Below are 25,464 nucleotides of genomic sequence, written 5' to 3'. Positions count from 1 at the left end.
CCTCGCCCCCAGAGGGGGGTCCCAGCAGCAGAGCCTGGGTCCTTCTCCCTCGGCAGCCTCCCTCAGACCAGGGGCTCCCTGAGCATAAACAGAGTGGAAGGCAGAGTCCCAGGTGCAGCCTGAGACCGCGGCAGGACCCGGAGAGGGCCCGGCTGGATGGTGATTGGCTCAGGTCAGTAATGAGGTCCTTCTTTGACCAGAGGGACACACCTGATGCTGGGGGGAGGTCTAGGGCTCTGCTGCGTCTGAGTCCAAGTACTCAACAGTCCCACGGGGGAGGCGGAAGTGATCTGATCCAGAGGAAAGTCCTGAGCTCTACCCAGTGTTTACATTTCAAAGTTTGTTTTGGAGGGACTCTTAGTGGCAGTGTTGAGACAACAATTCAAGCATCACTTGTTGTATATCAGCAAAACTTTTACATATAATAATGAGGATTGGGAGACGCATTTTTTTTTTATTATAAGTAGTTACCTCTTTTTCACAATGACCAGGTAGCGTTTTTCACAGGAACTAAAAATGTGTTAAGACACTTTAATTTACTGATCTAAAAATCAAGACTTTCTACCATCGAGGTGGAGGCACAGGAGTGAGAACAGCATGGGAATAACCCCAAGGCTGCTGGATACTGAGGTCAGAGGAGAACGTAGTGACAGGCTCGGGGCACAGTGGACGGGGACTCACCTCTGGAGATGGGCGGTAGGACCTCTCCCACAGAGCCGCCCTCGGGCTCCTGGAAAAACACCCAGACCCCACTGTCACCTCTTCAAGAAGGAGAAAAAGTAACAGATTTTTTTGGTCCCAGTGACACTTTGGCTCTTTCTCCTTGAGAAGAAAAAGACTGGCACAAGCTAATGGGGAACAGTGGGATAAAACAGGCCGGTATTAACCGGGCTGAAGTGTTCTGACCCCCCAACTTCTTTCTTGTTTACCCAAATAAAGCAGAACAAGATCAACCATTCTCATCTTACCTTTATCTTAACACCTTGGCATTTCTGTTAGAGACAAACACAGAAACACCACAAAAACTGTTCTGGTAACACCACTTGGAAAGACAGTACTGACAGGACACAGTCAGACAAGTTCCTGTGCTCTATTTGAAGATATATTACAGCCTGCACTTATGACAGCCCATGAAAGGATTCCACGTAAACCCAAATCTAGAGATCTGGTCAGAAAACAGCCATGTTTCCCCCAGAGGTAACTGTCTTTGGGTCTTTGGGCCAACCAGGTAGACAGGCAGGCACAAAGGCGAGCAAGCCATGAGCTGGTGAATCTGTGGGCACAGACCCTTCTAAGGTTCCTCAATCTCTAGAACAAAAAGCCCATCCGGAAAGCAAGGAACACATCGATTTGGCACCAGCCAGGCACTAGAAGAACTGCATTTCTGAAGGCCAGCAGGGACTCAGATAAACCCCAGGAAGCACTGTCCTCTAACGTTCAAATAGCTGTGACTGTTTCTTCCCAAAGAACTAAGGAGAGTTCAAGTCAGAAGACATTCAAGTCCCTATGGCTCGACTGCAGACAAGAAACCAGACCCCTCTTACCAAGCAAGCCCCAGGATCACAGACACCCACGGAAGTATGTCCTTGGCCTCTGTGTCAGGGAAGATTTTAACGTACCCCATGTTATATGCCTCATTCCTTGTGGATTACTTCTTTGGGAAGATGAACCTTGGGCGAAATACTTCAGCTCTCTAAGCCTCAATTTCCTCATGGGTAAAATGAGGATAGTGGTGTTTCCCTCAGAGGGTAGCTGTAGGATAATACGTGGAAAGCACTTAGCTTAGCATACAGAACACACTAAGTGAGCAGAAAATGTAGTTGTTGAGTGCTTCTGCATAACAGAAGAGGAGGAACAGCAGGTCCATGAGAGGAGGAACAAGAAACAAATATATGATACACGTGGTCAGGACAATGCATAGAGGTTATCCAAAAGCCATCTCTAAGACCAGCTCAAGTCCCAGGGAAACAACACGTACAATCTTGGGTTCCAAGAAGGCTGAGCAGATACTTCAAAGACACTGTACGATTTGGAGGCAGAAAATATAACGCCTTCACATACAATACATCCAGAGAGACACGCACACAGCGTCATCCCGCAGACAGCCCTCCTGTTAACTTGACACAAGACCAGCCCGTGATCTGCAGGCGTTAACAGTTTCCTTAGTTTCCCACGTCAAATAAAATACCAACCAAAACATCTGACATCTTTTGGGGAGAAATTTAGTCCGAAATTTAGGATTCCATCATTTTAAAACAAAGCCACTAAAATACAGTATCTGAAGAGGCCGCACCTGCTTCATTACAGATGACATCACGCTTCTGAGACGTGAACTACGAGGACTTTCTCTCCAGGACTCCTGACTGCTCCTGAGCTTTGAGTTCTTCCAGCTTCTTCTTGTAGCGAGTCATGAACTCCTCATCAGGTTCAATGCCTGCGTTCTGCAAATTTTCCATGACCTTTTCCAGTCTGAGTACCGATCGGGCTCCCTCAATCTTTCTTGTGCTCAGGTACAGAGTGAACTCCCTGAAATCCAGGAGCTTACAGGTGTCCACCGAGCAGATGTTCTTGATGTCACTAGTCCTATCCAGATGAGGGAAAAACACCAGTCCTGACAACTTCTCCAGCTCCTGCAGGCTCACCTGGAACTCACTTAATTGGGGCTGGAAGCCAATGGCCTTGTTGGGCACCACGAAGGCCCCTAGTGCCAGGGGCTCAGCAGACCTCGGGTTTCTGCGCGCCAGGATCACCTTGTAGAGGTGGGAGGGCACCGCCACATTGTCCTCGCCGATCACCTAAAAACAAAGCAGCTGTATTAGTGATGCTAATTTGCACTAGCAAGTCCCAAAGTTTTCCTGAAAAGCTTTAAGATGCATTTCTGAAAATGTACTTACAAACTACCCCACCCCATCCCCAATGGATTTAAATTCAGCTGCCAAAGGTAATAATAACCAAGACACAGACTCACAGAGAAGATGAGCATTTAACAGGTAGTTTCTGATTGTCTTTAAAGCAACACCACCCCAAAGAGCAGGGGTCCCATTCTCTGCCCCGTCTGTAGGACAAAGGGGTGTCAGGAGTGAGTCCTGGGTTTTTTAATGGACATGAAAAGGTGTCACCTTCTCTCTGTCTCATAATCAGAACTTCTGGTGCTCCTAACATTCAAAGGTCAAAACGGCCAGCTTGGGGAACTCCCAGCTCTAGAAATAAAAATATGGCCTTGGTTTATCAAATTCACTAGGGAGCTAAAAAAAAGCCTTTCAAGAAACGCCCAGACACACCACATCAGTATTACTATCTCCAGTATCACCTAGACTGTGGCTCATTTTTTAAATTACATTAGGTAAATGTAAATGCTGTTTGCTCAGAGTTCTGCACACTCTTGGGTCTGCTATCAAACACAGAAACCCTGAATGTGTCATCAAATCAGACACTTTGGAAAGGTATCCACACAATGAAAAAGCCAGAGCCAGGGTCGGGCCTGAAAACAACTTGGCTGCCTGTGGAGGCTGGCTGTAATAATGAAATAACACTGTTATGAAACCTTTTCAAATTTCCTTCCAATTGGCTTAGAAGCCATTATCTGCTTTCTGAAAAAGAAAAAAATGAACGTCCATTTCCTTAATGGTCTCCAATAAAATGACACAATCCAGCTACAATATGCTTGTGGTACTACTGCTCCTCCTGGGCCGGCCTTTCCTTGGCAAGAGGCCTCCCTTCCAGGCCAAACCCGCTCGCTGTGGGAGGCCCCGCTGGGAGCCCAGATAAGGCAGAGGGATGAGAGCTACAGAGGATTCTTTTCTGCTTTTCCCAAGCTCCTACCCACACGGCGCACAGCCTAACAACTCCAAGGCCATCTGCTGCCTAACACGCAGGGAAGTCCCACAGCCAAGGCCAACTGCAGGGCTGCAGGGAAGACCCATCATTCCACAGGAATGATCTCTGTAACTGTCTTGGAAGTTAGTGAAAGTGGTTGGTCAGGGTGCAGTTTAGAGTAAGGTTTATGAAACTACACAACCTACAGACACAAAATCCCCCGCTGCCGCCCAAGAAGTCATTTATGCATGCTCTTCAAGACCAAAAAACACGCTGAAGGTGAGCTCGATGGAGTACACAACTAGCCCACAGATCACCAAGAGATGTTAACTCAACACTGCAACTCAGAGGTCCTGTGCCCGGCACTGCTGGAAATACGGAAAGGAATAATCTTGAAAGTAAATGCCGCTGGCGCTGCTCTCAAGAAGCTTCCCATCCAGGAGAGGAGTCAACACCCACAGCCTTCACTGCAGGCAGAATGTGGTGAGATGCTGATACGGAGCATCAGCAGCAGTGCTGAGGGGGTGGGTGCAGGGGAAGTCAGGGACCGGAACTGACGGTGTGGCTGCACCTGAGCCATAGTTTACAAGGCGGGGTGTGGGGGGGAGGGCGGTTAAATGGGCTTCAGGTGGTCCAGGCACTAACTAGCTAGCTGGGGAGCCAACAGTTAAGCAAATCCTTGGTGCCCCCTGGTGGACATCCTCCATCACGGCAGCACAGATCTCAGACTCCAACTGTCAGGAGACCAGTCACTTGATTATTTTCTCTCCTCATGGACTCTGTCTACAAATGACAATTCTCAAAAATAATTAATTGGTTAGGCCATGTGCTGCCAACCAGAGCTTCTAACCAGGTTTATTAAATTCCAGCCAAAAGTAAAGAAGCTTGACATATGAAGATTCATGGCTTTACCTCATGGAAATGTACCATTTCTATTAGATTTTCAAAAACTCTCACATAGCTAGAGAACCTCTAATATTACTTTCGAGAAACCTCACGGACACAGAAATTCCTAGTACGAACCACAAAGCGTGACTCTTCCACCCATGACGGTCTCAGAATATTTCAACAAAGGGGGCGTAAAACACTATTATTCCCAGAAATAAAGAGAATAATGGAAACCTTAGCCACTATCTTCTTTGGTTCAGTCTGCTTTGTTCTCAGGAAGTAAACATCTTTAATCTGCCTAATATAGGAACCAGTCCTATTTGGAAACTCAGAACCCTCATCGTTTCTTCCTTGAATTTAAAACTTAAAAAAAAAATCCTGAAATATTTTAAAGCTATCTTCTTCTCTGTAAACAACTCAACCTACATAATAAATCCTTCCCACTTTCAGGAAAATTAGAAGACTTTCAGAAAATGTTTCTAGAAACTAGGGTACTGAAGCAGAATGGTTCAGCAGATTGAAACCCCACAGACCTGAGGCTTTGCACGAAGTTACAAGTCACAGCCACTGGTATCTTCTTTTTTCATTCATAAAATGGGTAATAACAATCCCCAAGCAGTCTATCTCATAGAATAGTTCTGAAGATATAAAGACACGTTAAAAAAAAAAAAAAGATTTTGAAACCTGCAAGGCCTATGTAAAAAAGCTGTTTTTGTAGTGGATATCATTCAAAAGACAGAAATGCAATTGCATTGGTACAAAAGATGGTTCTGCAGAGGGACAGTAGGGAAACATGGGATCAAGCAAAATTAGACCAGTTCAAGGTGGACAATAGGGTTTCAGGAGAAGAAAACAGGTTGGACCCAAATGATGCCCTAAACAAAGGACTCGAGGGCTTAACGTGAACCAAGTCTTTAGTATCAGTAAATCAGCAATAATCCTTTTCATATAACATTTAGGTATAAAAATACAAAGGAAATCCTTGCTGCTGTTAAATTACCAAACAGCACTCAACAACTCTTGTCAAGGCTGTAACAAAAGCTGGGAATCACTAGAAAATACAACATATATAACAATCATAAAGCTGGCACTTGCTCGCGACCTGAAATTAGTTTCCGTACGTGCTGGCCTGCCCTCGTTCCCTCCTATCCAAGAGACAGAGATGACAATTTGCTCCCCCATCCCGCCCCCAACTCCACACACACAGAGCTGGGCCTTCATGCTGACTCAGTGCCAGCAGAGACTGGCCGCAAACGGCACCCAAGCTAAGCCTGCCCTCTGTCATGTCATATCTGCAGCAACTGTGCCTTAAGTGAAATAGCAAGCAGCATCGTGAGGAAAGAATATGTACCTGCAAGACTCAGACAGATGTAATGTATCTGGTTACGTTCCCCTGGTAAGACAAAAAAAAAAAAAAGAAATCCCAAAAATAAAACTGTTGGACACATCAAGAGATGAAGCCCTTAAAATAAGGGTCATGCCAATCAAGTGAAAGAAAGAGACCATGACAGTGTGATCAACAGGGAATCTCTACCTGAGAGGCTGGAGGAACAAAAAGGGAGGGAGTCACAGGGGTGGGGAGTCAACAGGGGTGTGGCAGCCCCGTGTGCTACCTGTACCTGTGCTACCCGTGTGCTACCCTCTGAGGGAGCTCAAACCCTGGGAGACGGTGCTTCTCACACTAGGCACCTGTCCTGCGTAGGGGTGGGAGATGCCAAGCCAGTGAAACAAGCACAACTTCCCAGACTCTCAATTCTACTGAGCAATTTAGGATGGGGGTGAGGAAATATTTAACACATAAAAGAATTTATTTCAATTAAAACTAATAGATATGGAAATGAAGATTGCATAACGATAAAAGAGGAGATTTCAAAAAAAAATTCCTGATCACTATAGCTGATACCTCAAGATCCCTGGAAGCATATTTTCGATTTCCTCCCCCTCCAGGAGTTGTAGAAGTTTGGAAAATAATGCTGTAGAAGGAAAACAGACTGATAAGTACTTCTAACATCACCACCACCACCACTACCGAGTTGTCAAATCTGAAGCTCGCTTTCTTGCCAGGTCAATTATAGTGTTCAGGCCAGGATCTTCAGGTATGTTTCACTTGTCTTGATTCAGTTTTTTCTAGAAATAGGCACATGGATGACCTAAGCTATAATAAAGGGGGTGATTCTGATTAGAGCTGTCAGATGACTCACTCTGATAAAATCACTGCTACCAATCTTCCCTCAGGCTCACATTCACTCAAGTCCTATGATGCTGTGATTCCTTCCTACATATTCTAGCAGACGTTTCTGCCTGGCTATATGGAATCCTCCCCTTGGCCCATTTTCTGTTCTTATTTTTGCAGGCTAGTAAATATCACTTGTAACTGCTCTCCATCCACACCATTTTTTACCTCCTGGCCTTAAGCTTCTATATATGAAGAGCACAGCAATCCCTTCACTGTCGACTTTTGAGAGCTTAAAGAACAATGCTACGAATGACTGGCAATTCTCATACAAGTAGAGAAACCCACCTTTGGATTTCCCCCTTGACAATTACTAGCAATGTGACTTGGACATGACCCCTCAAAACCTCAATTTCCTTGCCTATAAAAGAAGATAACCACTACTTGTTTGTAAGAGCTGTTCGTGAGGACTGACTGGGATGGCGTGAACAAAGCTACCTACATACTGGGTGGTATATATGGCCCTCGATAAATACCAGCTCATCTGCTTCACTTCCTCTGAAGTATGCACATATATGCTTCATTACCTAGATAGAAAAGTAAATTAATACCTCGCTTTTATTAGCCACATCCTCCTAAAGTAAGGTTCAGAGTATAGTTGTAAACAAGAAGTAAATACTAAATGGATGGATTTAAGAAAACAAAACATGAATTGCCACACATAATTGCAAGATATTCTCCGGGAAACAGGAATTCATGATTCAAATACATATTAATTCCTTGAGAGGAAGAGACCCACCTCGAGGGCTGGGCAATGCTGTGTCTCCTTTCTCAGCATCACTAAAGGACATGGTTTCATCCACAATGATTTTGTTATGAATTGCTAGAAAATAACCTGAATTTTTAGCTGGGCATTCAAGGTTTCTAACACCTGATGCAAACCTTCCCTTTTATTATTATTTTTTTTCAAAACAACTTTTTATTGAAGTACAGTTGATTTATAATGTTATATTGTATTAGTTTCAGGTTTATGGCAAAGTCATTTAGTTTTATACATACACACACATATATATTCTTTTTCAGATTCTTTTCCATTATAGTTATTACAAGATATTTAATATAGTTCCCTGTGCCATACAGTAGGTCCTTGTTGTTTATCCTTTCCTTTTATTTTCGTCTTCTTCCTTATACAAGTGCTCTAATCCAACTGTCTAAGGGACTTACTATTTCTCGGCATACAACCTACCTTTTCCTACCCCTTCCCCTTGCCTAGCTTTGCCTCCCATGTCTGTTTTCCTTAACCAAATTCACCCAAGTTTATACGTGTATATATTTGTACGCATATATATAATATTTTTGGCCCAACTAAATTCCTAAAATGGTGAGCTCTGAGACAGTGTTTCCAATTTAATTTACTAAAGTATCCTATTTTGCTTTCATGCTAATAAATATACTAAAGATTTTTAAATTTAAAATTCCACCTGAAATCAAGTTTGATGCCAAATCTAACAAAAGCTATAATAGAAATTGTTAGTGAAAAATATAAATATGTATATAAAAGTAGATGTCACTTTGATATGATTCCAAGAAAGATGAAAAACTACATACCCATCGAGGGATATAGATTCCTATCAACATTCAACTTTATGTACACATACATAATACACAGAGTTATCTGCTTCCTTTATGACCAGGGTCTACAAATCTCCTTCTCAAAAAGCACTGGAAGGACTTCCCTGGTGGCGCAGTGGTTGAGAATCCGCCTGCCAATGCAGGGGACACGGGTTTGAGCCCTGGTCTGGGAAGATCCCACATGCCGCGGAGCAACTAAGCCCGTGTGCCACAACTACTGGGCCTGCGCTCTAGAGCCTGCGAGCCACAACTACTGAGCCCGCGTACCACAACTACTGAAGCCCACACGCCTAGAGCCCGTGCTCCGCAAGAGAAGCCACCGCAATGAGAAGCACGTGTGCAACGAAGAGTAGCCCCCGTTCACCGCAGCTAGAGAAAAGCCTGTGCGCAGCAACGAAGACCCAATGCAGCCAAAAATAAATAAATAAAATTAAATTTTTAAAAAGCATAGGAATATCGAAGATGGAGAAAAAAGGCCTTCCCAACAGTGTGCCACTAAAGGCAATAGAATTCACATACTATGTTTTCTGGGGCTCTCTCCACCCACTAAAAACAGCTAAAAATAAACGTGGTGAACACACATGACGAGGCAAACAGCAGACCGAGTACTCAAGAATCAACTTGTCCAGATCTTGGTTTCTAAATACCGATCCCCATTAAAATGAACCAAGAGAAATGGATGATTCCAGAGTTTGCCCAAGATGAGTCTGGAACATCCTGTTATGCCAGAAAGCAGGAAGTGCAGAGAAACTTAGTGGAGTCCTCCTCAATATTACAGGTATTCAGAGCTTCTGCAAAATCTGAGTACAAGTTATTAAGTAAAAGAACTGATAAAAGTTGTTGGCTCAAAGAAATTAAGAGAGAGAGATGACTCCCAGGATGTGAAATAGATGAAGGGAGAAAGTAATCAAGAATGTAGTTTGAAGCATGTCATTTATAATTCCGTATACATTCCTCCCACACGACAGGTACTTAAAGATTTGCCAAATTAAAGATTTGCCAGTGTGAGCATGAATAGGTCCTATCAATTAATACAGACGTGGAAAACTAATGATATAGGTTCAGAGGCCCAGAATCTGAAAGAAAAGGCCTAAGACCAATAATGCTTTAAAATAAAAACAAAAAAACAAGACCGTTACTCAAAGTATACTCTTCAGGAAGCTGATCTTGACTGCCCTCACACATTCATCATTACGACACTAATTAGGGTGAGAAGAGCCGACAGGTCTCTTTTGAAACTCTCTTCAAGGCTACTTGAACATGCCTGAATATCATTCACGGATCAACGATTTAGGAGATGTAAGGTTAAGTCTTTTTAGTGGTTAGTTTTACATATTCCAGTGTAATAAGAATTGTGGTCTAGAAAAGATATACTAAAAGGTATATACATATATATTTGTTTCATTCTGAATTAACTGCAAATTTAAAATGTGTAAGGATGGCATATGGAACACGTGCACACCCTTCACCCAGATTCATCAACTCAACATTTTGCCCAATTCCCTTTATCACTCTCTTTTTCTGTTTTTCCCCTAACCCTTTTGAAAGTAAGTCATAGACACATCTTTCAGGATGTGTCTCCTAGGAGCAAAGACATTCACTTACATAATCACAGTACAATGATCAAAATCAGGAAATTTAACACTGATAAAATATAATTATCTAGTCTATAGACCTCAAACGTTACCAATTGTCTGAATAAAGTCTTATTTAGCAACTTTTGTTTTTCTGATCTAGGATCTGACCTAAGATAACACAATGCATTTTGTTTTCAGCCGTTTTAGTCTTTAGTTTTTAGTCTCCATTAACCTGGAACAGTTAATTTCTCAGCCTTTGTCTTTGACAACACTAATATTTTTGAAGAATGTAAGTCAGCTCTTTCACGGAATGTCCCTCAGTTGGGGTTTGCCTGATACTTCTGCATGATGAGACTCAACATTATGCATTTTGGGCAGAAATATCACAGAAGTGATACTGTATCCTTAGTGCATCACACCAGCAAGTACAATTTATCAGTAAGTCCCATACATGCAATATTAACTCTGATCACTCGGTTAAGGGGGGGTTTCTCTACTGTGAAGTTACCATTTCTTGCTTTGTTATCAATAAGTAATTTGCGGAGGGATTCTTTTAGATTATATAAATGTCCTATTCGTCATAAAGCTTCTACTCTCTAGTTTTAACATCCACTGATGATTGTTTGAAACACATTACCATGATGGCTACAAAATGATTTTTCTCTTTCATTCTTACAAACTTATTAGTTGACCGTCCATGGTACACAGAAGCTTCTCCTTACACCCATGTGTTTACTTATGTATTAAGATATGGATTCCTATTTATTAGTTCTATAATCCATTTTATTTTGATGTCAAATAGTTCCAGACACGTTAAGTTAGAACTCCATAAAGCTGATTCCTGTGTTCTTTTGATATGTCCTCACCATTTCTTTGAGTACTTACTTGCTTCCTGGCACAAGATGTTCCAGTTTGTACTTTCCCTGCACCATCCCTGGAATCAGCCATTTCTGCAAGTGCTGGGTTCTTTCAGCAGGAGGTGGTTTTTTAGAAACCAAGATCTGGTCTCAGGGTACACTCATTGCTAATAGCATATCACTGCTTCTAGGCGCTTTTAGCAGACAGATAATAAAAATTATATCCAACTTAAGAAAAACAATATACTTCCCACGACAACATGTGGCCAAAACATATTTAACAGAAATATTCACTCACACACACACACACACACACACACACACACACACACAAAAGCTGTTTCGTGAAATGCTCTTAACTACTGGTTAACTGTCCCTTTTAAACCTTGTATACATTTTTCTTCTACCACACAGTAAGCTAGTCATACAAATCTTTCAATTTTATGAAAACAAAGCCCACACAAAACTGTAATTTGATCATTTAAGGTGTGGAAGTGAAAGCTGGGAGAACCTATTTTCCAAAGGTAAGAGTAAAGAGGACTTACCAAAGCTCAAGAATAATTAGTATTCGAAAAACAAGAGAACACAGGGAGCTTCAAGGCACTTTTTCCTTCTAGTATTACAAAAAATATGAAAATAGCAAGTTGATGAGAGAGATTACTCTGCTTGGAATACTAACTCCGTTGCCACTCCTTCACTCCCACAAGAACCCCTGGAATACTGAGGGCGTGAGCACCTGTGGGAACGCTTGGAGACTTACACATCACTGCTCATCAGAGCCAGAGGGGCTGATGATAAGCCAGTCCAGTGGGACAGAATACACCCTAAAATTGTTCTCGTTTTCTTAACCGTTTCTTGGATCATTCAATTTTATCACAGACCCCCTTAAGTAACCATGTAACCTAAGCAGCATTTACTAAACATCTACTAGATGTTCCCCCCCAACACACCTCCTCTTTGACTTTCCAGGAAGTCCTTCAATCCCTCTCCTTTCACTGACTCTATCACCTTTCTTCCTCCTCACCTCACTTCATTCCTGACCCTCTGTAGATCTCACAGTACATCAGTTCAGCCACCCTCTTGGCAGAATCCTTTTTTTTTCTTTTTTTTTTTTGTTAATTGGGGTATAGTCGTTTTATAATGTTTTATTAGTTTCTACTGTACAGTGGAGTTCCCTGTGCAACACAGCAGGTTCTCATTAGTTATCTATTTTATACATATTAGTGTATATATGTCAGTCCCAATATCCCAATTCATCCTACCCTCCTTTTACCCCCTTGGTGTCCATATCTTGGTAGAATCCTTAATCTCAGGCATAACAGAAGCTGTCTACAGCTCACACATCACTAATTATCCTCTCTTATATCTTCAATCTCCCTTTCCTTTAGTTCATAAAGTTCTCATATATCGTGCATGTAAAAAAAAACTTCACCTTTTTAAAAAAATCCAAGCATCTAGAAGAAAAGCTTTTCCTCCCATTTATTCAACTAACTGCAATCTGGATGTCTTCCTGAATTTTTCCCTCTTCTTCACCCAAAAAGTGAATTTGTGATTACTCTTTCCTGTATTCCTCTATTCCTCCTCACTCCATCTGCCTGAGTTCAGCCCGCGTCTGTAACGATACCTAAACCCCAGAATTCTGCCATTGATCTTAAGTGTCCTGCGCTCACACTGTCCATCCTCTGGAGTCCCCGTGCTTCCCTCCTGACTCAGTTCACTCTTACCCATCGAGATCTAGCTCAAAAATCTCCTTGGGGGACTTCCCCGGCGGTCCAGCGGTTAAGACTCTGCGCTTCCAATGCAGGGGATGAGGGTTCAATTCCTGGTCGAGAAACTAAGATCCCACATGCAGCGGGGCCAGAAAAAAACATCTCCTCCTCTGTGAAGTCTTCCTGACCCCCATAAATAGGGTTGGTCAGTTCGTTCCGACACCACTTCATCTATGCGTTTATACATCAGATCACACTTTAACATAATTAACTGATAACATGTCTATTTCCCCTTCTAAACTGTGAGCGCCTTGAAGTCAATGTTTGCTTTTTAACTCATCATTTTATCCTCTATGCCTATCATTCCAACAGGTGCTCAATAAATCCTGGTGAATAAATGAAATTTAAAAGTAGAATAAAGAATGAGATTATAATCTCACGCAAATAACATAAGCTTGAATATTAAAACACGTTCCTACCTGGTAACTAACCGTTTTCCTTCCATTGCTTCCAGTCTGAGGTAAGGTCAGCGGTCCAGATACTACCCAGACGTCCTCAAACCTCTCTGTCAGTTCTCGACAGTACATTTCCATTCTGAGAAACAAAGCAAAAAGATGTGTGATATTCTCACACGTAAATGTAGAAAAAGCAGCAAACCGTATCAAGTCCTTAGGAGAGATACCAAGAATATTAGAGAAATCAGTGTAAGGAGAATATGGCACAAAACACTACAAGCATATAAGCAATGTTCTTCCCAGTGTGTTTACTGCATGGAAAAACTCTAAAAATACATGCATTTATACAACTACCTACATTTTCCTGTGTGTGCATTCAATGTACAGTTTAGAACTGAAATTTTGTTTTGTTTCCTCATATTTTTCTATGCCCTAGTTCTCAAATAAACTTTTTTCAAGAATTACATATCATTTCAAAAAGTTGATATATCGTTTTTATGTAACTACTCCTACTGTAGGACAACTGGGTTTATCCTGACATTTCTTAAATAATGCAACATTGTATTAATTCCTTAGAATAAATTTCAAGGGCCAGAATTATTTTACTGAATAAATATTTTAATGATGCAAGTGGAGATACAAGTGGAGAAATACTTTCAATACAAGTGGAGAAAAATACAGTATCCTCTGCCTATAAACATAGTGTTCTACTGTCTCAGTAATAATATTTTTAGTAGTTTCTTCCAGAACTTGACTTCTGACCAGAGGAAACATGACCAAAATGGCTGGCTATGTTCTGAAGTCTATACTTCCAAATCTAGCAAAGAAAACTAGTCCAAAATATTTATCTTCAGTAGTTTTAACATTTGAAAAAACAAAGGCAGAAACAGATGCTAGGCACACACTCTCCTGTCACATCACTCATCTCCCACAGAATCACATTTTAAAAACTCTCACCCCTCACCTGTTCCAGTAACCAGCATTATTATCAAAATTCTGAGGCACGATATTAGAAAGGTAAAAGGTTTCAGCCATGGCTTTCTGTGAAAAGAAATAAAAATAGTAACTTGCACTGAAATACCTTTCCCTTTGAGAGAGATTTTACAAATCAGAGATAACCAGCTCCTCTTTCATACCTTAGCTCCAGGCAATTACAGCAACTATCTGTTTAGATAAACGAAAGCCACAGCTACTCCGTGACAAAAAGCTCAATAATGATTATTCAGAATAAGGATTATAACAAAAGAAGTAGTTTGGTGTGCTGCTTTTCTTCACAATTTATAAAATTCAAACCAACAATGTAGACTATGAACGAAAAATTTCCAGTATAAACCTAAAAGGTGAATTCTAGTGCTAAGCCTCTGGCAGAGGGTTTCTCAACAAAGGGCAGCTTTCAGGAGCACAGTAGTATTTAAGTAGTACAGTGCAAACACATTAGTTCAAGAGTGGCACAGAAAAAGTCCTATTCTTCTGAATTTCTAGCCACCATGTGTTCATTCCTCTCACACTTCTGACCTGTAAACCCAAGGCTCTGTCATTGGATTTCCTTTCATTGATCTACACTGCCAAGGCCACCAAATACCCTCTTGTCAAACCATGGTTCTCAGCCTTGAAGGCACATTGAAATAACCTAGGGAGCTTCAAAAATATCGATGCCTAGGTCCCAACCCCTAGAATTTCTGATTTAACTGCTCTGGGTTACAGGTCTGGGCATCAGGATTTTTTAAAACTTCCCAAGGTAGTTACAATGAGTATCCAAGGTTAAGAACCACTATCTTAATGATAATAATCACCAATTCATGCAATAAATGCCAATGTCAGAAAAGACATTTCTCACCTTTTTTTGGCAGAGAAATTATCCTAAATTAAAGGAGGCTAGAGAGACATGACAATTAAATGTAATATATGATTCATGATTAGATACTGAATCCAAAAAAAAGTTGTAAAGGACATAATTGGGAAAATTTGGCAAATCTGAGTGAGAACTGTATACTGGATATTATTGTACAAATATACAAAAATACACTTGTACACATTTCTTGGTATAATGATACACTTGACATATATTCAAATATCCTCATCTTTAGACAATACAATCTCCTGAGCAATCTACTTAGGCATGAAGTGCTACAATGTCTGCAATTCACTGTCCATGGTTTAAAAAAATGCATATATAAAATATATGTATCAAAATGTTTTTGCTGTACTATCCTCAACTTTTCTACAAGTCAACATATTTTTTCTGTGTTCTTTTTTCAACTTTTCTACAGGTCTGAAATCTTTCAAGATAAAAATGAGTGAGTAGCTTTAGCTCCTATTGGCTTTCCAATTCCCTTTTGCATAGCATTTAGTTTTCCTCAACCTGTTTAAAAATGTCTGAGCATCTGAGCAAAGAAAGGAAGCGAAGTCAGGAAGAAAAATACAAAATAGGGTATGAAAATTCTCAAGTGTTATGGTTTGGCTCCTAGGTTTTTAATTTGCAAGTCCCATGGTACACATAATACCAGCCCTGTGTTCCCATCCCTCCCAAAAAATATGCCTACAGATGAGAATTTGTTATCTCCTGCTGGAGCCATGTGGCCTCGTGACCACCCACTGCCAACATAGTCCTCGTTGAAGGCACTGAAGGTTGGAGGGATGTTGGGATCTGGCTTGAATTTACAATGTTTTCTGTCTGCATCACCTGAAGAAAAACACACAAAATGGTAAGTTACCAGTGGTCAAATCTCTCTCAAGATTCTCTAAGCAAGGCAAGCTGCTTGTTGCTGGCTGGTAGCTCTCTGAGCAGCTAGTACTTCGTGACAGCACGCATGTCTCAAGTTCCTGGGATAGTTCGGCTACTTCACCTGAATTTAGCAAGGACTAGTCCAGGAAAGAATGTTTTTCATACAGTGCAGCCATCTCACCTCATATACTTTTGTTTCTGGCCTTTCAAGTTAAAGGGAAAAATCCCTTGGATGGTATCTATGTAAAAGCAATAACCAATCAAATAGCTGAGCTGTACAAAAAGCTTAGTTACTAAATATACTCTTGCTTTTTAAAAAGACCCCCACGGGGACTTCCTTGGAGGTCCAATGGCTAAGACTCCGTGTGGGGTGCGTGGGTGCGGTCCCTGCTCAGCAAATTAAGATTCCACATGCCGAGTGGCTCAGCCACAAAAAAAAAAAGACGCCCATGTATTGTATGTTGTACAACGGTATTTGACAAGTTTATACGTACTGAAATAATGGATATATAGACACAAAACAATCTGTTCTGGGCAGGCACAGCCTAGAGGAGGGAGAGAGTGCCTCTGATATCTTGCTTACTGCCTCTTAAGCCGTGACAAAACAAACATTTAGGTTATGAGATCAATCCAGAAACTCCTGACACAAAATATCTGAGCACCACACAGGAGAGACAAAATCTCAAGTTTGCTTATATTCTGATACCTCCAGAGTAGTTTGCCACCGTGGACACCAACGAATCCTAACACTATGTTTTCCACTGTCATTAGGACAGGCCTTGTTAAACTACAAAAATTGTGAGGACAAATGGAATATACTCAGGCTGCTACTCAAAAAAGTGTAAAACGAGGATTAATGAAGTTACTGATTCTAATGTCATTTCATTCAATCAAGAAAAAAATTAAATTATCAGACCCCAAGGTTCAGAGTAAAGTATCTAATGTCTAGCTTCTTAGAATCACCCCATAAAAAAATAATAATAACTGTAAACAGAGAATTACTAGTAAACTTCTCTAAGTGTCATTACCATTGGAATCGCTTCCTGGTATGTCTGGTTTTCTTTATCTGGTGCTCACTGCCCTTGAAAAATCATTTGGGGGTGGGGGAGGGGGGGACTTCCCTGGTGGCGCAGTGGTTAAGAATCTGCCTGCCAATGCAGGGGACACGGGTTCGAGCCCTGGTCCAGGAAGATCCCACATGCTGCAGAGCAACTAAGTCCGTGCGCCACAACTACTGAGCCTGCGCTCCAGAGCCCGAGAGCCACAACTACTGAGCCCTTGCGCCTAGAGCCCATGCTCCGCAACAAGAGAAGCCACCGCAATGAGAAGCCCGTGCACCGCAACAAAGAGTAGCCCCCGCTCACAACTAGAGAAAGCCCACATGCAGCAACAAAAACGCAACGCAGCCAAAAATAAATTGAAAAACAGAAAAAGAAAAATCATTTGTGGGAATTTCCAAAATCCTAGGATGAAGATGCCTTCCTGAAGAGAGGATGTAAACTTACTTCTGTCCAGTGTCTGGAGGCATTAGCAGTGGAGGACCACAGTAAAGCAAGCTCAGGGTTTAAGGTTCCTTGATCTGTACAGGCTACATGGCTTTGGGCTACAAGTCTACATGACAGCCAGTTTGTGGTCTCAACTTCTCTAGAACAAACTTTTTATTTTCCTTTTTGATCCTTATCTGCTCAGTGCCAAGGCAACCTTCTGTGTAGCTCCCTATGGTGGGCAGGCAAGTAAGTTCTGGTTCACCCATCCCCGAGGGTGCAGCCCTCTGGGGTTCCAGGTTAATGTGGGAAGGGTCTCCGGTAAGATAATCTACCTTGGCTGAGCCCTAGGTCTTGCCTTCAGCCCCCCTCACCCCATAAGGCTGCAGAACCAAAGGCAATGTGGCTTTGGTTTACCCGGGCCACCCTTACCCCTCTGGATTCTGGCGTGCCCCCAAATATTGGCCTGGCAAAGAAAGCTCTACTATCATGTTGCCTCTTCCTGTTTTGTTTGTTTGTTTGTTTTTAAAGCCAGGATCAGAAGCCAGGAATCTGGCTTCTGAGACTTTTTTTTTTTTTTTTTTTTTTTTGGCTGTGCTGGGTCTTCGTTGGGACACATGGGCTTCTCTCTAGTTGCGGTGTACGGGCTCCAGAGCGCGTGGGCTTAGCTGCCCCGCGGCATGTGGGATCTTAGTTCCCCAACCAGGGATCAAACCCAGGTCCCCTGCATTTGAAGGCAGATTCTTAACCACTGGACCACCAGGGAAGTCCCTCTTCATGGTTTTTTTTTAGTGATTTTTTTCATATATACTTTTTATATACTGCTAATAACATTTCTTGTTGTTTTTAGCAGGAGAGGTAATCTAAATAACTCAGTCTGTCATAACTAAAACAGAAGATGCTTTACACTAAAATAAGTAAATCACAGGTACGTTGCTTCTTGTTTTCAAATATTAATTAGCTCTATTTTACCTCCTCAAGATTACACAGCTCGTGTGACATACAATATGAAACAGTGCTTTTTTTACATGCCTCTGAAAATGATAACTTAACAGCAAGATAAAATAGTAAAGCTGAAATTCCATCTTGGGAAAATTTTTGTATTTAAAAGTTTGAGACTAAACTTTTAAGTTTTAAAGCTTTAAAAAAACTCTCTTTTTGAGACTGAGGCTTGAGACTAAATCAAGTGAGCTTCTCTTGATGTAAATTCATAATCAATTTCACCTGCTAGGATACAGTTTCTGCTTACATCAGTTTCCTTCTAGCAGGAAGCATATTCCAAGCCTCCTGCCATTCTGCTGGTTAATGTGTACTCTATAAAGGCACACACTCATCTTAAGATCAGCATTTTAATATATTTAAGCATAGCATGCACTGTAAAGCAATGGAGAAATAATCTGTGGGCCATATAGCAAATTAACAGGCAAAGAAGAGAATGGGAATAAAACAACTATGACAAAAAGTAATATCCTTAATATAAAAACGAACTCCTACAAAATTCAAAAAAGAATATCCCTGGGACTTCCCTGGTGGTCCAGTGGGTAAGACTCCGTGCTCCCAATGCAGGGGGCCCGGGTTTGATCCCTGGTCAGGGAACTAGATCCTGCATGCATGCTGCAACAAAGTCTGCATGTTGCAACTAAGAGCCCACATGCCACAACTAAAGATCCTGCATGCCTCAACTAAGACCCGACGCAGCCAAAATAAATAAATAAAATAAATATTAAAAAAAAGAATATCCCTATTGAAAATCGTAAAGAAAAATTCACAAAGAAAGAATAATTCACAAAATATTAACCCTCCCTGGTAATCAATAAACGCAAATAAAATCAACTAATAAATTGGTAAAGTTCAATAATGCTCATTATGTGTGAGGGCTGGGAGAGACAGGACAAATAATGATGGTGGGAGTGTAAATTGGAGTAGGCTACCTAGAAGCTAATCTGACATTGAATAGCAAGATCTGGTCATCTTAATTACAGGAACGCACCAAGAAACTTGAGGACAGGTGAACAGGCTCACACACCTGCCTGCCTCTCCAGTCTCATTTCACATCACGTTCTCCCTTGCTCCAGCCACACTGGTCTTCTTTGAGTTCCATAACCGAACCAAACTCTTCACATTGGGGCCTTGAAAGATGCAACTGTGCTTCTCTTTCCCTGCCTGAACGCTCTTCTCCATACCCCCGCTGCCCACCCAACTCCTCTGCCTGAGTGACTGCCATCCACTCTTCAGGCCACTTTCTCAAAGAAGCCTCATTAATCAGTATCGGGTTCTCCTGTTATAATCTCCCATCGTATTCTTTACTGTTCCTTAATTATACTATCCCAACTTGCAATCATTTTTCCTTCAGAACAGTTATTGCCAATTGTAATTATACATTTATGATTATTTGATAGGTCCACCCAACCCCCTCCCCAATTCAAAGTGCCTTGGGGGTAGAGACCATCTACTCTGGTCACTGATATAACCCCAAGGCTCAGCACAGAGCCATGCACAAGTAGGCATTTAAAAAGCATTTGTGGGGCTTCCCCAGTGGCACAGTGGTTGGGGGTCCGCCTGCCGATGCAGGGGACGCGGGTTCGTGTCCCGGTCCGGGAGGATCCCGCGTGCCGCGGAGCGGCTGGGCCCGTGAGCCATGGCCGCTGAGCCTGCGCGTCCGGAGCCTGTGCTCCGCAGCGGGAGAGGCCATGACAGTGAGAGGCCCGCGTACCGCAAAAAAAAAAAAAAAAAAAAAAAAAAGCATTTGTGGGCAGGCCCCGGTGCAGACCTGGCCAAGTCCAAGAACCACACCATGCACAGTCAGTCCCGAAAGCAGCACAGAAACGGCATCACAGAACCCCGATCACAATATGAATCTCTTAAGGGGGTGGACTCCAAGTTCCTGAGGAACATGCGCTTTGCCAAGAAGCACAACAAGAAGGGTCTGAAGAAGATGCAGGCCAACAACGCCAAGGCCATAAGTGCACATGCTGAGGCTATAAAGGCTCTCGTAAAGGGACTTCCCTGGTGGCACAGAGGTTAAGAATCTGCCTGCCAATACAGGGGACACGGGTTCGAGCCCGTGTCCGGGAAGATCTCACATGCTGCAGAGCAACTAAGCCCGTGCACCACAACTACTGAACCTCTGCTCTGGAGCCCGCGAGCCACAAGTACTGAGCCCGCTAGCCTAGAGCCCATGCTCCACAACAAGAGAAGCCACCGCAATGAGTAGCCCCCGCTCACCGCAACTAAAGAAAGCCTGCGTGCAGCAACAAAGACCCAATACAGCCAAAAAATAATAATAATTTAATTAATTTTAAAAAAAGGCTCTCGTAAAGCCCAAGGAGGTCGAGCCCAAGATCCCAACAGGTGGCAGCCGCAAGCTCAGTCAACTTGCCTACATTGCTCACCCCAAGCTCGGGAAACGTGCTCATGCCTGCATCGCTAACGGTTTCAGGCTCTGCCGGCCAAAGTCCCAGGCCAAGGCTCAAACCAAGGCCAAGGCTGCAGGTGCAGCTGCTGCTCCAGCTCCAGCTCAGGCTCCCAAAGGTGCCCAGAACCCCACAAAGGCTCTGGAGTAGAGACCTTTGTCTGCCAATGTGAGGACAGAAGGACTGGTGTGACCCCTGGCTGCTGTCTGCATGGGGCTGGTGTCCTCCTGTGCTATTTGTACAAATAAACCTGAGGCAGGAAAAAAAAAAAGCATTTGTGGACGTAATGAATGAGTGGTGCTCATTCCAAGAATATTTATGACAAAGCCTCCAATTCATGTGTCAAGATACAGATCCTCTCAACCCCTGAGACAGCCTGGAAGGGTCTAGGGTGCCCTGGCTGCCAGGCAGGGTCCATTTATCTAGTGAGCCAGACAAACACCATCATTTTCTAAACGTGCTGTAAAGTAGAGATGGTTGAAATTATTAATAATCCTCCTTGTTTTAAATTTGGAAACATCTTTCATCAACGCCTTTGCTTCTAACCACCTACCCGTTATCTTGCTCTTGGATATATGTTCAAGAACCCATCTAGGCACCCGCTTTGACTGATCATAAGACAAGGCATGGTTAGTGTAGCACCTTGTCTCTGTTCCAGTTAAAGGGAATCCAAATTGTTCTAAGAGAGCCCTTTCTGAAGAACCTAAAAATGAAAAACAGGGGAAAAAAATAAGTTAGTGACTATTATTAGGAATAAAAAATTATAAGGAAGGGGGTAAGACAAAGGACTGACTCAACAATTTAATCAACCAGGTGATCTCATTTTTGCAATTACTTATAAAGCAAAGAAAAGAGACAGTAGGCAAAATACTGGTTTTGCCTATAATCAGTTGTATAGTTCTATCCAGGTAAACTGTAGCTATTTCATTAACTGTTCTTTTTTTAATTTAAAAAAATTTTTTACTTTTCCAATTTATTTTCTAATTTATTTATTTTCTTATTGATTGATTGATTGATTGGTTGATGTGTTGGGTCTTCTTTGCTGCCCGCGGGCTTTCTCTAGTTGCGGTGAGGTGTGCAGGCTTCTCAATGAGGTGGCTTTTGTTGCTAGAGCGCAGGCTCAGTAGTTGTGGCGCACAGGCTTAGCTGCCCCGCGGCACATGTGGGATATTCTTCGACCAGGGCTCGAACCGGTGTCCCCTAGCATTGGCAGGCGGATTCTTAACCACTGTGCCACCAGGGAAGTACCTCATTAACTGTTAAATAAGGACCTGATCTTGCTGGTCTTTCACATCAAATTTTCAAATCTCTGCCCCACAAAGTACAGTGTATACAAAAGCAGCAAAGGGAAAACTCCTGTCATTACTAGTCATTGATATGATTAAATGCACGACAGCCTATGTACTCATTATGTTCTAAGAGTTAATGTGGGGACAAAAGCACAGCCTTTTAAATTTTTTTAAAAGACCATCGTTCAGGGGCTTCCCTGGTGGTGCAGTGGTTTAGAATCCGCCTGCCAATGCAGGGGACACGGGTTCAAGCCCTGGTCTGGGAAGATCCCAGATGCCGTGGAGCAACTAAGCCCGTGTGCCACGGCTGCTGAGCCTGTGACCCCGCGTGCTACAACTACTGAAGCCCATGCGCCTAGAGCCGGTGCTCTGCAACAACAGAAGCCACTGCAACGAGAAGTCCGCGCACCGCAACGAAGAGTAGCCCCCCGCTCGCCGCAACTAGAGAAAGCCCGTGTGGAGGAACGAAGGCCCAATGCAGCCAAAAAAAAAAAAAAAAAAAGACCATCGTTCACTGACACTCTTCCTCAATGTTCTGGTACTGAAGCAGAGATGTGTGCTGCAGCAAGACAGTGGTAAAACTGGTATTGCTTCTCCTAGTGGGAGAAACCAAGCACGCACGGAACAGGGAGTCGGTTTCCAAATAATTCTCTCTTGATGCGCTCTCCAGGCTTCAACCCACCAGAGTTGCTCTCTTCCTAAATGCCAAGTATCAGGAGGAGCAAGTTAAATTAGTGTATCCGAGCATGAGCTCATTTACTTTGTCAAATATAAGGTACACCTGGTAACCTGCGGATTTACATACTTTGAAGAAGGGCCAGCAGGTATTCTTCATTTGAACGATGATAAATTGAGGACAGTTAACTGATCTGCTAAAACTATGTGTTCATTCGTTCATTCATCCATACGTACTGGATGCCAATTATGTACCAGGTACCGGGCTGGTGGAGAACAAAACTGACACCGTCCGACCGCTTATGGAGCTAACAATCTAGGGGAGGACATAGACAATAAAAACACACATGTCGGGGTAGTATATCCCCAGGGGGAAGGAAGTACACGGAGCAGGCAGGTGAGACGCAACGCCGGGAGAGGAAGCCGAGCCGGGAGACTGCACGGCAGACGACCAAGGGCCTGGCGAGTGGAGACAGTGCGCGTCCATGGTTACGGCTCCTGACCGAGGTAGCAGCCCGGGCCCGAGACCTGGGGGCCCACACACTCACCGTCCGGCTCCCTCACCGCCAACGCTGGCTCAGCGTCCTGACTCCGGAGGAACTGCACGACAGTTAGCCCGGTTCCCACAGCGCCCGCGACGGCTCCAGCCACGAAGCCACTCAAAAAGCGTCGGGAGCCTCGGAAGCGGGAGGCAAAAGCTGTGACAACCATCTTGCCCGAAACGCTAGCTGTTTGCCTTAGCGCCTGCGCACTCCAAGCCAGCCGCCTGAAAGCCAATCGCAACCGCGGGACCAAGACACGCATGCGCTACCTGGAGTCGCTGGCCCTGAGCCTCTCAGGAGACGCCGGAGGGCAGAGCGCAAGAGCGCGCCCCCTGGTGACAAACCTGGAGGCCCAGGAGCGTCCCGGCTCCATCGCTGGTCCTCTGGGCCGGGTGATGGGTGAGAGCATGACGCTTTGAAGGCTCGGTATGTGCACATACAGTCCTAAGAAGAAAATACTCTTAGTCCCGTTTAATAGGTGAGTAAACCACTTGCGCATGCTTACGCTAAGGTCCTCAGAACTGAGATTCCAACTTAGGTCTGATTCTAAAACCTCTGCCACATTGGATGGCCTCATGACACGTGGCTTTGAAATCGCATGGTACACAAATCGTAACTTCTAAAGATAGCTTGGCATCTCCTAAGGAGTTTCTTGACAAGACAGTACTCCATGGTGGTTTAGGACCCTGAATCAGAGCACAGGGGTTTGGATCCCCACTCAACCACTTTCTACCTTTCTGTTTCCTCTTTTTAAAACGGGAATAATAATAGTAATAATAATAATACTTATTAGACCCTAGGGTTCTTGTGAGGATTAAAGGAGATTAACCATGTAAAGCATTTAGGGAAGAACCTGGGGCATGTCGTTAAGTGCTCTGTTAATATTAGCAATTTTTATTTAGGCAGCTTTACTTTATCTTTATAGAATATGGAATCCGGATTGCTGAATGCCTGCTGTCAAAGGAAGGTTATATGTTTTATGTACTCCCATTCACAAATAAATAGGTCTTCTTCATTTTGCAGCATAATCTCCAGCATTCCATGTGGATTTAGTTCACTAAGCAGGAGGCCAATTCTAACAACCAACTTAAGTGTAGACGTTGTTTTGGGCTTCCCTGGTGGCGCAGTGGTTGACAGTCCGCCTGCCGATGCAGGGGACACGGGTTCGTGCACCGGTCCGGGAAGATCCCACATGCCGCGAAGTGGCTGGGCCCGTCAGCCATGGCCGCTGAGCCTGCGCGTCCAGAGCCTGTGCTCCGCAACGGGAGAGGCCACAGCAGTGAGACGCCCGCGTATCGCAAAAAAAAAAAAAAAAAAAAAAAAAAAGTATACGTTGTTTTGACAGCTTCATGGCTCCATACGCCCTCCCAGGAATACCTGTCATGAAGTCATTTTGTATAATCCCCAGGGCTTCCGACACTAACTGGTTGAGCTAAGTCAACCAGAGTCTTCCTAAGGATTTTCGATCTGGAACTTTCTCCAGATAGCACAGCTGTGACATATGGAACTCCCGCTCTGTCTACAGCCTTTTTTCTTGCTAAGTAGACAAAGAGTAGATGCATCTGGTCTTGCACAGAACACCAGTGGAACAAATGCTGAGACACGGGTGAAGGCGTGCCATGCTGACCCCAGCTTCCGAGGCTCCTGAAGAAGCCCAGACACATCCTGCCCTTTACCCAAGGCTTGGCTGGCCACTTGCCCCAGGATCCTTCCGGCAAAGCCCCCTTTTTGTTTAATGGTGTCTGGCATGTGCAGTCAAGAGTCCAAATACAACCAGGCAACACTGGTATCTGTAGGTTTCAAAGCTGCTTTGACAGCTTCCATCAGAATTTACTAAATACACACATTCACTTAAGAGGTAGTTCTCAAGGCCCTCCTAAGTGCCATGCACTGTGCTAAGCACCAGAAAGAGAGAGAAATGGTGGGTGACTCTTCCTCTCCCACATCCTGTACTTGGAAACAACAGTGAACCTCACACTGGGCCCCAAGAGTCAAGAATTAGAAGTAAAGTCTGCCCGACTCTGGGTAGGGTACCTCCTCTGGGCCTGTTTGTCCACCTTTAAAATGAAGGACCAGTAGTTTTAAAACTATCATCAGGGGAACCCTAGTATTCCATAGGAGTGCTTGAGAATTAAGGGAAGGAGTGGGAGGGAAGGCTGAATGGCTCCTGAGCCCTCTTCTACTTGCTAACTTGGGCAAGCCTGCTTTTATGAACCGGCTTCTGTGTCC

At 43.4% G+C, this 25,464-nt stretch overlaps 1 protein-coding gene and 1 pseudogene across 3 annotated transcripts; one reads left to right on the top strand and one right to left on the bottom strand.

Moving 5' to 3' along the window:
• Nucleotides 1-434: 434 nt before the first annotated feature.
• EXOG (exo/endonuclease G) lies at nt 435-23,420 on the bottom strand. Of its 3 annotated transcripts, none has more exons than XM_033864613.2 (7): nt 23,242-23,420; nt 21,283-21,432; nt 15,651-15,790; nt 14,072-14,148; nt 13,132-13,246; nt 2,294-2,795; nt 435-1,752 (listed from the first exon to the last, which is right to left on the bottom strand). In XM_033864613.2, the coding sequence occupies exons 1-6, from the start codon at nt 23,402-23,404 to the stop codon at nt 2,334-2,336; spliced, it is 1,107 nt and encodes a 368-aa protein (XP_033720504.1). In that variant the 5' UTR covers nt 23,405-23,420; the 3' UTR covers nt 435-1,752; nt 2,294-2,333. The 3 variants fall into 3 exon arrangements, with proteins under 3 accessions (XP_033720504.1, XP_033720505.1, XP_033720503.1); XM_033864614.1 differs by having other exon boundaries at nt 435-730; XM_033864612.2 differs by having other exon boundaries at nt 435-2,795.
• On the top strand, nt 18,686-21,000 carry LOC141279668 (large ribosomal subunit protein eL29 pseudogene; annotated as a pseudogene).
• Nucleotides 23,421-25,464: the final 2,044 nt, after the last annotated feature.

Source organism: Tursiops truncatus, chromosome 10 (genome assembly GCF_011762595.2).
Source record: "Tursiops truncatus isolate mTurTru1 chromosome 10, mTurTru1.mat.Y, whole genome shotgun sequence".
Lineage (NCBI taxonomy): Eukaryota > Metazoa > Chordata > Mammalia > Artiodactyla > Delphinidae > Tursiops > Tursiops truncatus.
The sequence above is the reverse complement of the archived record's forward strand: the minus strand, read 5'-3'. Positions and strand labels throughout refer to the sequence as shown.

Excerpts from the sequence above, each read along its gene's own strand:
- EXOG (XM_033864612.2), bottom strand. The coding sequence starts at position 23,404 with ATGGTTGTCACAGCTTTTGCCTCCCGCTTCCGAGGCTCCCGACGCTTT. Across the intron at positions 14,149-15,650 it reads GAGATAACAAATTCTCATCT|AAAGCCATGGCTGAAACCTT; the intron begins GTAGGCATATTT and ends TTCTTTTCACAG. Across the intron at positions 2,796-13,131 it reads GGAAAACGGTTAGTTACCAG|GTGATCGGCGAGGACAATGT; the intron begins GTAGGAACGTGT and ends CTTTGTTTTTAG.